Below are 13,678 nucleotides of genomic sequence, written 5' to 3' on the forward strand. Positions count from 1 at the left end.
TACTGGTCCTTTAAGCATACAGTCTCCTTCTCTTAAGATTAGCCTACACATCCTGTTCAACTGTTTCAACTGTTCAGTCATTCCAACTATTTTAAACCTCATCTACCTAGCAAATAATTTAACCATTTAAACTATCCACCTATTTAACTGTTCAGTCATTCCAACTATATTAAACCTCATACCTAGCAAATAATTTAACCATTTAAACTATCCACCTATTTAACTGTTCAGTCATTTCAACTATATTAAACCTCATCTACCTAGCAAATAATTTAACCATTTAAACTATCCACCTATTTAACTGTTCAGTCATTCTAACTATATTAAACCTCATCTAGCAATCAATATAGTTTGTTTTTACTCTGTATGATATTTTACATCATATTTTTTGCATTTTCATGCACTGTATTTCCTTCAGGAAATGCTTTTCTAGTTGCCTTTGTTACCTTATTAGCAAGAAGACTAATTTGAACTAAATGGAAGTTAAGAACCCCACATTGTCATGCATGCTGGTTGGCGGATGTTAATTGGAATAAAATCAGACTTTTTTTCATTACAACCATTACTAAACAAGCCCAACCTTGACCCCGCTATCCTCTCAAACTTCAGGCCTATCTCCAAGCGACCGTTCCTATCCAAAGTCCTTGAGCGAGCGGTTTATGTCCAGCTGCAATCCTTCCTATCCAACAATAACATTTATGAGAAGTTCCAGTCTGGCTTTAGAACAGCCCACAGCACAGAAACTGCGCTCCTGAGAGTCCTCAATGACCTGCTCCTAGCCGCTGACTCAGGTTGCCCTGTGATCCTGGTGCTCTTAGTTCTAACAGCAGCCTTCGACATGGTGGATCACAGGATCCTGCTGGTTCGGCTCGAGCATCATGTGGGCATCAAAGACTCAGCCCTGGAGTTCTTCTGGTCCTACCTGGCCGATAGGAGCTTCTCTGTCGAGCTAGGAGACTCTATCTCCTCTCCTGCCCCCCTCACCTGCAGGGTCCCCCAAGGCTCTATTTTGGGTCCCATCCTCTTTTTACTGTACATTTTTACCCCTAGGGGATATCCTGGCAAAACATAACATCTCCTTCCAATGCTTTGCAGAGGACGTCCAGCTGTATATCCCCCTTAACCCATTTACTCCTAAAATGCTAAAAACGCCTATAGAATCCTATGGCATTCTAGACTAAATAACCTTATTTCCTGAGGGTTTTCTGAAAACATACTAAAAATTGTCAACGTCTACCAAAATGTAATATCTAAGCCTCTGTAGCACCTAGAAACATGAAATAAAAAGCATGCTGCGCTACGCAGCATCCAGCGGGAGGGTCAGTGTTGCGCTACGCAGCATCCAGCGGGAGGGTCAATGTTGCGTCATGCAGCATCCAGCGCGAATGGGTTAAGGCTGATGGGCAGGCTGCACTCCATCTACGGCGTGACTGTCTTGCTGACATCAAGGCATGGATGGGTGCAAACTTCCTCAACCTTAATGAGAGCAAGACTGAGTTAATTGTCTTTGGTAAAATCTCTCCGGCCTTCTCCACCAATGCCCTGGGCCCCCTTGCCGCTAACATCAGGCCCTCTGTCAGAAATCTGGGCGTGATTTTTGACAGCAAATTCAAGTTCGAACAGCAGGTCAGTGCAGTTAGGAAGAGCTTTTTCCACCTCAGAACCCTAGCTAAGACCAAAGCCTAGCTGCCCCAGAGCGATCTTGAGAGAGTCATCCATCACATCACAATTGGACTACTGTAATGCTCTCTACACTGGCATCGATCAATCCCAGCTCCGCCGCCTGCAGTTGGTTCAGAACTCAGCCGCCCGACTCCTCACCTGCACTAAAAAACGTGAACATATCACCCCAGTTCTGGCTTCACTCCACTGGCTCCCCATCCGCTACCGCATCGAATTCAAACTCATCTTGACTGTATACAAATCTCTCCATGGTCTGGCCCCCACCTCCTTGTCTGATCTTCTCCACCACCATTCCCCTTCCAGAGCACTACGGTCAGCAGACCAACTGCGGCTGGAAGAACCCAGGGCCAGGCTGAAAATTAGGGGGGGCAGAGCCTTTTCAGTGGCAGCCCCTAGACTCTGGAACTGCCTCCCCCTCCACATCCGTTCAGCTCAGTCGCTAAATGTTTTTAAGTCCCTTTTAAAGACCCACCTCTTTTCACTTGCCTTTGGCTAGTGTCTTCCTTTATTCATTTATCTTAACTGTAGCCCTTTTTGTTTCGTGCCTTCCTGTTTTTATTTATTGCACTTTATTGTGAAGCACTTTGGTGCGGCTAAGCCGTCTGTAAATGCGCTTTATAAATAAAATTGACATTGACATTGACATTGAAATTCTACAAGGAGTTCTTCTCAAAAAATTTGGAAAGTATGGGGCCCATTTTTTCTTTATTTTGAGAGTACTAGTTTCTCACATATTCCTGACTAAGACTAGACTGGCCTAAACCTAGAAGTATGTTGTATTTTATGCTCTGTTGGGGTGACTACCTATTGAAAGTTTTTGCTGAATTTGGATAATGTATATGTGTCTGTGTTGTTGTATTTAATCCTCATTGCTGACTGCGGGGGGGTTGTTGTGTTTTAGTTTGATTTGATTTGATTTGTTGTTGTTTATTTTATTTTGTGTATGTAAGAAAAAAAGGAAACTTGTTTTTATGCATATATTTTTAACTGCTTTTGTATTATTGTCTTGAAATTAATAAACAAACTTGGGAAAGAAAAATAAAGAATCAGGCAGTAGACTGCACTGGTCTTGTTGGTCTGATGTCTGCCTGATGAGGACAGTCTGCGGAGGCCCTTGCTATACTTACATGTTGCAACCACCTTCCAGACACATGTCAGGCCATTGTGACACTGATATGTCTGTCGTGAGGTAAACACTGTGCAACCTCTGAGGAGATCATTAAGGGTTTTTATGCTGTTTGTATAAAGGGAACGGTGACATGGAGGACATCTGTGACATGTTAGGCTGGGGGGGGGGGGGTGCTTGTGTGTGAGAGGGTGGGGGTGTGATGAGACGTTTGTTGTCTTTGACAGGAATGTCTCAGTTTTCAATGTGTGTGTGCCAAGACAATTGCATCCTTTAATGCACATTCAAGAGCTTAGTAAAATGAGTATGTTTAAGATTATGATCCAGACCATGGTTGAGGGGTAGTTGAAGTGATTTTCTCATAGTCTGGTTTACAGTCATCTGATCCTTTTCAAAGATCCTGTGATAAACTGTGTGACAGAGACATACTAATTCATCATTTCCAGTAACGTATTTTTTTTTCAGATGCCATCTATTGTTCTTTATGAGCAGTTACTCTTGAAGACAGCATGGCTATTAAATCACTGTCATGTCACCCAGATGGGGATTGTTAGAGATGGGATGTTGTTCTGTGGAAATACTCAAGTAATTTGTAGACCACTGTGTCACTAAATGATGTTTAAAAAATGTTGGAGCACTTACGTTGGACATTATATGTATAGAGAGGGAGTAATCACTAGAGCACACATGTGGATGATTTTTATTTCGGCGCAGCAAAAAGTTTTGATATTACTCTTCATTAGGGTGTGTGAGGCATGCCTTCAGTTAACCTACTGTGCTCATACGTTCACACACTCATGCTAAAGTTGACTAAAAAGAGGAATAAAAAAATCATCTTTTGGAAATTGGCATGGTTTTATTTCAGTTATAGCCTAATAGCTGGTTTTATTTGCGTTGAGAGATTATATTATGGAAAGTACCCCATGCCAAACTCAGAGGTGGAAAGTAACGAAATACATTTACTCACGTTACTGTATTGAGTAGTTTTTCTGTGTATTTTGTATTTTTTAAGTAGTTTATAAAATCGGTATTTTACATTTTACTTGATTACATTTTGAGCGAAGTATTGTACTTCGCTACATCAAAAATCCCATCCATTACTTGAGTAAAAAAAAAAAGTTAAGACTAACGAAAACAGAAAGGGAGAGAAAAGAAATAACGCCCTAAACCACTAGCCTAGTGATAATGATCAGCATGTAGCCTACAACAGGACATTAATCAAGCTGGCGCCATGCAGTCTTTCTGAAAGTGATGGGAGATGGAGCTGGATCACGAAATGCATCAGATTACATGTGTAGCCTAACCTATGAACGTGTATTTTCCGCTATTTCAATGGGGTGTCTCAGTTCGTTTTAGCACTAATGATAGCGGAGATATTCAAGCAAACACCATGGGATTTCGTGTTTTGACGGTTGTGCTCACCTTTCTTTGGAAAGAAGTTTATTAGCAGTTGTTTCCCCTCATTTTGATGTCTCTCTTTTTAATAACCCGACTTGGCTTTCTTGGAGAAAGACATTGCACCAGCAGCACAACAATTAGCGGTCCACTACTAGCGATGCTCAACTAAATAAACAAAAGATAGACTACCTTATGAATCGTGCAGACGGACTAAACCATTTAGCTCTTCAGCAAGGGAGAGTGAGAGTGACCTTAGACAGTTTTCACTGTTTTGTATACAAAATCCAGTCAGTCAAACTTTAAATTTCGTCTGACATTCATTTTGACATTTAATTTGGAAGTTAAAATATTCAGGTAAAATAAATATATGGTGGACATATAGTCATATATATTTTCAGTAATTAGCTTAAACTTCCAGTGAGTCTATTCGAAATTTTCACCACACATTATATTAACACACATATAAAAAATCCAAAACATAAGAGTGATGTGTATTAAAGTGGAATGACACAGGAAAAAAGTATTGAACGTGCCTACTGAAATTTCTTTAATACTTTGTGGAAAAGCCTTTAGACAGCTTCAAGACATTTCCTGTATGACAAAAGGTATTAGTCACAGTATCAGGTGTGATTTTGGTCCATTGTTCTAAACAGATTCCAGGGGTCCCTCTTGTGAATCCTGATCTTTAGTTACTTCCAGAACTGTTTAATTGAATTTAATTGAATTGGCTGCCTTCAAGTCTTTCTGGAGCTTTCTCCGAGTGGTCCTTGGCTCTTGGAATTGACTATCCTTCTGACTCCCTGGTCAGAAATATTGCGTGGCCGGTTGATGATGCAGTGATGTTTCTTCCACTTGCAGATAATGGCTCCCATGCTGCTTACTGAAGATTCTGAAGTTTTGAAATGCATCTGTAACCAGTTTCATTGATATGTTTTGCAACAATAAGGTTGCAAAGGTCTTGGGAGAGCTTTTTGCTTTTATCCATCATGAAATGTTTCTTGTGTGACACCTTGGTAATGAAAAACCTTTTTATAGCCCATCAATATGTAGGCTACTAACCAAGCTTATATTAATTTGTACAGATAGAAAGGATAACTACTCTAACTACTTACAGATTCCAGCTCGTTCCTTCCCTTTCCTTGCCTTAGTGCTTTTTCTTAGCTTGTTCAATACTTTTTCCCTGTGTTATTCCACTTCATTACACATGACTCTACTTATGGAGTTGTTTGGATTTTTTATGTGTGGATTACCTGAGTTATTACTAATGCCTGGTGAAAATGTTGTACCCCCCGTATTTCACTTTTCAAGGGCCCTCTCCTCCATTGGGGCCCTATACTTCCCACTCTCCCCCCCCAGTTTGACGCCCTTTAATCTGCTGAACCTTCTGCTCATTTCCAAATATAAAAAAACTCTCTGCAACTCAACATTAGCCTGCCTGCCTCAGCTGCCTGTGAGGGGCTTTTCAGTTGTGCTGGATTACTGTTCATTGCAAAGCGACGCAAGGATGAGTGCAACTAACTTTTGAAAATCAACTACTGCTCAAACTTAAAGGAGAACTCCGGTGATTTAGATCTCCATTTCTCAACGTCACCGAGTACTGTCGGTATGAACAAAACTGAAACAATCGGTTTTACCTAGATCGAGTTGCTGCAGCTACAGCGCTACACACTAGGAGCATGAACATGGCAGCCTTAGCTGCTGGCTGCAGCAACTCGAGCTAGGACCAAAGTCCTTTTCAGGCAAGTACCTCCACTCCACTCGGCGGCCATATTGCAAAACTTTTTGGGCACTTATCGTGCATCTATTTCGGCAGAAATGCGTGTGCGTAAGGCTTCACGACACCAATCTTGCTCCAGCAGCGAGGTCACAACAGATGATTGGCACGATGTCTTCACAGCACACCACATGATTGGCTCAATGTATTTTACAACACACCACATGATTGGCTCAATGTATTCACATGTCAACGTTTTGCCGCGGAAGGGTTGTGATATTTTGTAGACAACTGACTAACCCCATGCATTACTATGGAGGATTTTTTGAGTGCTGTATCTCCTCATTAGAAAGTCTCTGGTAAAACTGGTTGTTCTGGTACCCCCCCCCCCCCCCCCCCAAAAAAAAAAAAGTAACTAAGTAACTTTTACTTAAAGGAACCGTATGTAAGAAATGTAATTCAATTAATCATAAAATGGCCCTGATTTGTCACTAGACATTAGGAAATCATGCTAATTTCAAATACTTATATCACTGACAACAGTAGTCCGGCCAGGATATCGTCATTTAAAAAAGTGAAGTTGCAGCCCTCAACTGATGTTGATGTTTACATATTTGTGTTTTAGCCTGATCCGCCACCTTCCACCTATCTAGTAATCACAAAGTCAGTAGTGTTTCGGCATCTGGGTTGCCAGCTCTGCTCTAGTTACCACATCTGCGGTGTACACCGCTCTACAGTATTTTGAAAGTGATTGTAGTACCAGTTTTGGCCAAAATCCTACATACGGTTCCTTTAAAGTACATTTTAAATGAACTACTTTTTACTTTTACTTAAGTACATTTTCAGATCGGTATTTTAACTTGTACTTGAGTAATATTTCATCAAGGTATTGGTACTTTTACTTGAGTACAATATTTTCGTACTTTTTCCACCTCTGGCCAAACTTTAGGTATGGTGAAGGGTATGTGATGATGTGGGGCTATTTTAATTCGGCCAAGGGAACTTTATTCACAATCATAGAAAATTGGTGTCCTTAAATTAAGGCATTAAGATCAATTTCCAAAAGATCATTTTTTTATTCCTCTTTTTAATCAACTTTAGCATGGGTTTGTAAACTTATGAGCACAACTGTTTACAGGGGGCAGCCGTGGCCTACTGGTTAGTGCTTTGGACTTGTAACCGGAGGGTTGCCGGTTCGAACCCCGACCAGTAGGCACGGCTGAAGTGCCCTTGAGCAAGGCACCTAACCCCTCACTGCTCCCCGAGCGCTGCTGTTGTTGCAGGCAGCTTACTGCGCCGGGATTATGTGTGTGCTTCACCTCACTGTGTGCTGTGTGTGTTCACTAATTCACGGATTGGGATAAATTTCCCTCATAGGATCAAAAGAGTATACATACTTACTTATACAATCATTACAGAACAATGAAGAATAAGTGAGAATAAATAGATCAATAAGAAAATTACAGTTATTCTAAGGTTATTCTAAGGTTAAGGAACCAAAAGGCAGTGTGGATGATCAACACGAAGGGATCTGAGTCCATTCACTTGAAATGTATATATACAGTATATGTTTGAACTTCAAGCTATTTATTATAAAACCTACAGAGATTGTAAAGAGGACTTTATACCTATGCATGCTGTTTTGGTCAGTTTTTTGTGTGGTTATTTTTTGTTTTGTTTTGTTTCCTTCATTACTGATATTTTAATTTGTCACACAGGATTCAGGAGATGAAGTAAAAACATTAACTGAGAATCTTGTTGTCATTAACTTTATTTAGCAAAGACATGTACAAAAAACAATATGCCATACATTAAAGTAAGTACATCATACAGAAACTGTAAATGATACACATTTGAGATTTAACTCTCATACAAGACAAGCTATTGAATGATTTTGATATAAAAAGCAGTAATCATCTATAGCCAAGTTTTAATTTGTTGTTGATTTATAAAGGTGAGCTTACAAATATGCATATTTAAAGTAAAACAGAGATGTCATACATCATATGACTATTCACAGTTATTCTCTCACCCTGAGTGTTTCATCTCTTCATTTCTCTCTTGCTTGTCTCAGTACTTTCATCTCCGCTATTCACTCATCCTAGTGTTTATCTCAAACCAGGCTCCCTGAGTTGCCAACTCTTTTGCCTAGACCTAATCATTCACATGAATTCTAAAGCTGTCTAAAAACTGAACTTGGTAAAACAATTTCAGTAGGCAATGTGATGTTAAGGCTTTGGTCCTCTGCCTTACTCCAGATTAGGCATGAAAGATGGCAACTCTGGACTCTCTACACGTTATAACAATAGTGCATGAAACAGTAGTCCCTGTTCAAAAACCATCACCATAAAGTCATACAGGTAAATATATACAGGTAGTGCTTCAAACAGGACTTAAAAAAAGGTAAAGTATTTCAAACCAAGTCCAAATGCCTCTCTTATCAGCACTGAGGTTTTAGAGATGGATGACTAAAATCCATTCCTGAAATCCCTCAGATTAAACACAAAGTGACAGAGTCGAGAGGAGCACCTAGACATGCAAGGCCTGTCAATAGCAATACCTGACAAATAATCGGACAACTAACCATGCTTCCATCCACCTTAGGGAACATGAACATGGGAAAAGAGTATATGTACAGTACTCATACACACATACACTCACACAACATTATTGGTTCATAAAACCTACTTGAGCCAAAAAAACATTGGCTTACATTGTCTGCAACACCACTTCTCACATTCTTGGACGTGAGAATTTTGTGTCTTTTGTATCCTGGAGGTGGGAGGAGATGGATTTGGGTGGACTTTTTTTTGAGTTTCAGTCTTTTGTCCCCTTTGCAGAGAGGGGTGTCAGAGGACACCTCTTTTCCCAAAAGTGTCAGACAGTCATCATCCCCCCTGCTACCTGACCCTCTCCCCCTCTCATCCACTCCACCCCGCCTGTTGACACTTCACATTCCCAGGCTCACTTCCTCCAGCTTCCAGCCGCTGGCGTTCTTCCCAAACTTGTAGACGAGCCGGCGCCCATCCACACGTTCCAGGATCTCTCTCTTGTAGTAGTACCTGAGGGGGAGGAGCAGACGTTGCATGTCAGTTTGTTGTTATTGTTGTTTTCAATACAAATGAGTTTTTTTTTAGCGTGGCAGTTACTACTCTCTGTGCCCCTGAAGCATTAAATAATCATGACACTTCTTTTTTTGTTTGTCTGATTTAGTTTGATTGCTATTGCATCGTTGGATTTGGGTTCTACTCTTTACCTTTTTCTTAAATTTAACTCAATGTACAGTATGAGTAAATTTAGATAGATCATATTGTCTGGATTGTAGTGTTTAAGGCTCAATCTCATTCTCTACTGCTCCTTTGCTAGTCCTCCGCAGTAGCACAAGTTCCCTCTCTGTTCTACGGGTTCCCTCTGTGTTCTACAGGTTCTCCTCTCACCTCATGGCACGGCTGAGCTTCTCGTAGGTCATGCTGCTGTTCTTCTTCTTCTGGCCCCATAGCTGGGCCACGGCCTCGGACTTGAGGAACTTGAAGACGCCGTCGCGCCGGTCCTCCCACTTCATCAGGCCCTGGTTCTTCTCCGGGTGGATGAGAATGTCACGGATAAACTCCCACAAATGTGTGCCTCGCGGCGCTGCATCATGAAAAGAAGGTATGTGTTATTCTCTGAAAATAACAGTCAATCAAGATTAAGCTGTGTGTGTGTGTGTGTGTGTGCGTGTGTGTGTTTGTGTGTGTGTGTGTGTGTGTGTGTGTGTCATGAATTATGCATACGAATAAAACGGCATGTCTGATTAATAATGCAATCAATAAGTGGATAAATGTGTCTGATAAATATGTAAATGTGAATGTACAGTATTGTCTAATTCTCTCTAGCCAAATTCACCACTAATATGCTATTAACATTAGCATGATTACAGTTCAGGAGTTCTCACCATGTTTGCTCTTTTTGGTCTCCAGGTAGTGGTCACTGCCTCTGTTGATCTTTGGGGGTCTTCCTCTTCCTCTCTTCTGCACACCACGTTCCTGTTTCACAAAGCTCTCTAGAGCAAAACAACAACAACAACAACAACGCCATCAGTACACAGTCTTGTTTGTCCACTTTCAAAGTTTATACATCTTTATTTTTTTTAGTGATAATCCAAATGGGAATCAAAGTGAGGGGAAAACAGAGGCAAAACACTCACTGTTGATGGAGAATTGCTTCTCCATGTACTCTGGATCTGATTCACTTCCAGTGGATTCTGGAGAGCTGGGGTTCATTAAGCTCCCTGTGATGAGAAGAGCACATGACATTAATTACAGTATATGCAAAACACAAACAGTAAAGCAAATATAGATGTTATCCTTCAGTTTAGTGACAGAATGGGAATCCCCCTTACCCATGGGGGAACTGTGATGGCTGTCAGACATGGAAGAGCCAGACTCATAACCATCGCTCAGGGCAGTCATGTCACCACTGAATCCAGAGAAGTAATTGCAGGAATCCCTCTCTTTCTTGATGTCTGCTGAGGGTAGTTAATGAGGATCAGTTAGTAACTGTATCAGCTTAGTAGGACAGTAGAGTCACTGTTCAGTAAGTCAGTAGTATCACAGGAGATAACAGCAGTTCGGTGAGGGAACTTACCACAACCCACGACCACAGTGTCCAGGAGTCCAAAGCCATCATCGTTCAGGAAGGTGGGGATCTGTGGTAAGTTGCCCAGGAAGTCTGTCAGAAGGGTGTAGGTTTCGTTTAAAGGATCTGACAGGTCACAGGGTATATCTGTAGAGAAAAGAGAACACACAGAGATACTACAGTGAATAAAGAGAAAGCATCAAACATTAAACATTTACATTTGTCACTTATCATGTTTCCCATTCTAAGTGATTGGGACACAATGGGAGTCAACAGAATTACACCAATAAAACCACAGAAGGCTATTGCTGGTTTTTACCATTTATCGCTAACAGCACACACCAGCTCAGATTGATATGGTACCAGACTCGTGACAACTGGCTTACCATGCTTGAGCCTGAGGCGCTCCAGATTCTGGTACAGCCTCTCTCCCAGGTCGCCATACATGTTGAGAAACGCCTCACGGGACAGCTGGCAAAGACTGACACCATCTATGTAGCAGTAGTCCATGTTGAGCAGGCTGGCGTCGTACTTGCTGTCTTCCACGTGGTACTCGATCCAGTCCAGGACGTTCTTCTTGGTCCAGTAAACAGGGTTCACCTGCTGCCAAGGACCTGTGAGGGCAAATCAGTTTGAATGTAACTTAAAGTCAGGGTTGATTTTTTTGTGCACATTCATGTATTGGTTATTGAGTGTGCGTGTATGTGTGTGTGTGTATATAAGTGTTATTTCATGGCACTTGTCATTCCAGTTAGACTGTAATCTAAGGAGCGATGCATACAAAAATAAAATGCCTTGGTGAAAAAAATAGTCAAGGTCAGCCCAGGCAACCTAAAAATGACTCTCAAGGCAGCTCCATCCTCCCAGCAATAGCACAGACTGGCCTTGCGTTCACCCATTAACCCATCAGCGTCTACGCTTGGAAGCCCAGGGTAGCATAAAGCAGGAGTCTGCCTCAGGCTTATCTGTGCCTGTTTGGCTGCCTGGCCAGGTGACGCCACTGCAGCGAGTCACACCGCAGCTTTATCACCAGGGAGAAGTTAAATAAAGTTTGGGTCGCTCACAGGATGAAAGGGACACATTCATCTCGGACGCCACCGGGCCCAGTTAAACATTTTCTGAGAGTTAATGATTCAAGAAATGAGGTCATTGCAAAGTTCAGACCATCATGATTTTTTTTCTCTCTCTCTTGTTTGCTCATTTGTCTTTTCATCCCTTAAGTGCACCAATCGAAACTTCTGAGGACTCAACAAACAATGACAAACCATGTCGAACAAACTTGTCAAACTGAACAGTTGAACAGTTTTTTTTTTCTTCTGCTCTTTATGGACGCAACCCAACAGGCTGGTCCTAAGTGCTAAGATCAAGTGCAGGCTTGGTGCTGTGGAACTTGACGAGGTTAATTGCCCTTACCCAGCATGTGTCCACATGACAGGTCCGTGAGCTGGGCTGTCTTGTTGATGCCAGAGGCAGGGAAGGTCACTGTGTGCAGCATGGGTGGCAGGGGAAGCAGCTCGGTGGGGTACACCGCGCCGTTTGCGTTGTTCAGGATCCGACTGAGCTCACTGGAGGTTGCCATGGTGAGGCTGAAGAGGTTCCCATGTAAAAAGTTATTTATAGGGAAAAACAGCACCATTTCCAAATGGCTTTGAGCTATGCAAATCTCATATATTCTAGTTTTGCACATTTCATTTCTGGCTGCATTCTACCTTATTTGTAAAGCAGTGGTTACATAGTTATTCAGTCCATTATATTATACACATTTGGCATGTGATGAAGATCAAGTATCATCTAGTGTGATTCTACATTATACTATGAAAGGTAGACTTGCCAGTGAAGTGATGCTAGCTAAAATTGGTCCCTTTCTAAGAGGACTCACCTGGTTTAGAATCAGGAGAAAATAAAGTCCAGGTTCTTCAACAGGATCAGGCAATGTGCCACTGAATTGTAATCCACAATTGTAGGAGGAGTGTTCTTATGTCCGCATATATGTACAGCCCCGGAGTGGCTCTCTTCTCTCCACTGACTCTTTCTCTTTCTCAAACAGTTTACCTCTGTGTGTGTCTAGTACACCTGTTGCCGCTTTTACCTGTTGAGACATTTATACCTGCAAGGCGGGCCCAGGTGAGCACAGGGAGGGGGATTTCCACACACTCCATACACAAACACACACACGCACACACACACACACACACACAACCCTCCCCTCCTCCCTATCACACACACATCCCTCCCCTACTTGCTTTCCTGAGAATACAGTCAAACAAAACAAGCCCGCGCCTTCACACCTCCATACTGCAGTTTTTCCATGATGAAACGAGAGGGCTCCTAGTGTTGGGTCGTATATATATATACATATATATGTACAGTGCAACCGGAAAGTATTCAGACCCTTCCAAGTTTTCCACATTTTGTTATGTTTCAGGCTCATCTTAAAATATATATATATATATATATATATATATATACATACACACACACACACACACACACACACAGAGGCACGTATACACACAAACACGTTCTGTTGGTTCCACACAAATAAGCTCATTTGTGCCAATATTTACTGTTGACCCAAGGCCTCCAGCTTAGCTTGAGTTTTGTGAGTTTATCGCAGGTTTCACTTGGTGGCCTCTCACCACTCCGGCCACAGCGTCGCTCCCCTTATGCAATCAGCGTCGGCTCCTATCAATGCCTGTCACACACTCAGTGAAGCTGGCAAACCCTGAGGCTTTCATCCAGATTTTCACTGCTCAGTCTTCCATGTGTTCATATTTAGGTTGCTTGGTTTTTGGCATTCACAGGAAGCTCACTGGATGTTTTTCATTTGTACACATTTAACACATTGCATTTTTTATATTGTGATTTTGAAGGCACCCAAAGCACTTTACAGTGAAGGAGGAACCTCATTAACCACCCCCAATGTGTAGCACCCACCTGGGTGACGCACGGCAGCCACTGTAAAATTAATATCAGTGCAATATTTTTGGCTATACAGGACTGCATATACTTCGACTTTGCCATGTGTTTCATGTGAGTCCTTTCCACTATCCATTCTCAATCTTTGCAAGTCAAGAAGAATAAAGACTTCATTCATGCATGCATTTATTATTCAAAGAATGGGAGAATAATCTATAGAT

The 13,678-nt window shown here is 41.7% G+C and overlaps 1 protein-coding gene across 2 annotated transcripts; it reads right to left on the reverse strand.

The window, feature by feature from the left end:
* Positions 1-7,674: 7,674 nt before the first annotated feature.
* Positions 7,675-12,620, reverse strand: elf3 (E74-like factor 3 (ets domain transcription factor, epithelial-specific)). 2 transcript variants are annotated; one of them, XM_042088490.1, is made up of 9 exons: positions 12,418-12,620; positions 11,952-12,124; positions 10,925-11,152; positions 10,548-10,685; positions 10,303-10,425; positions 10,108-10,191; positions 9,856-9,963; positions 9,359-9,554; positions 7,675-8,983 (listed from the first exon to the last, which is right to left on the reverse strand). In XM_042088490.1, the coding sequence occupies exons 2-9, from the start codon at positions 12,115-12,117 to the stop codon at positions 8,872-8,874; spliced, it is 1,155 nt and encodes a 384-aa protein (XP_041944424.1). In that variant the 5' UTR covers positions 12,118-12,124; positions 12,418-12,620; the 3' UTR covers positions 7,675-8,871. The 2 variants fall into 2 exon arrangements, with proteins under 2 accessions (XP_041944424.1, XP_041944422.1); XM_042088488.1 differs by having other exon boundaries at positions 10,303-10,428.
* Between the last annotated feature and the right edge of the window lie 1,058 nt (positions 12,621-13,678).

The sequence above is a fragment of the Alosa sapidissima genome, chromosome 4, assembly GCF_018492685.1.
Source record: "Alosa sapidissima isolate fAloSap1 chromosome 4, fAloSap1.pri, whole genome shotgun sequence".
Lineage (NCBI taxonomy): Eukaryota > Metazoa > Chordata > Actinopteri > Clupeiformes > Clupeidae > Alosa > Alosa sapidissima.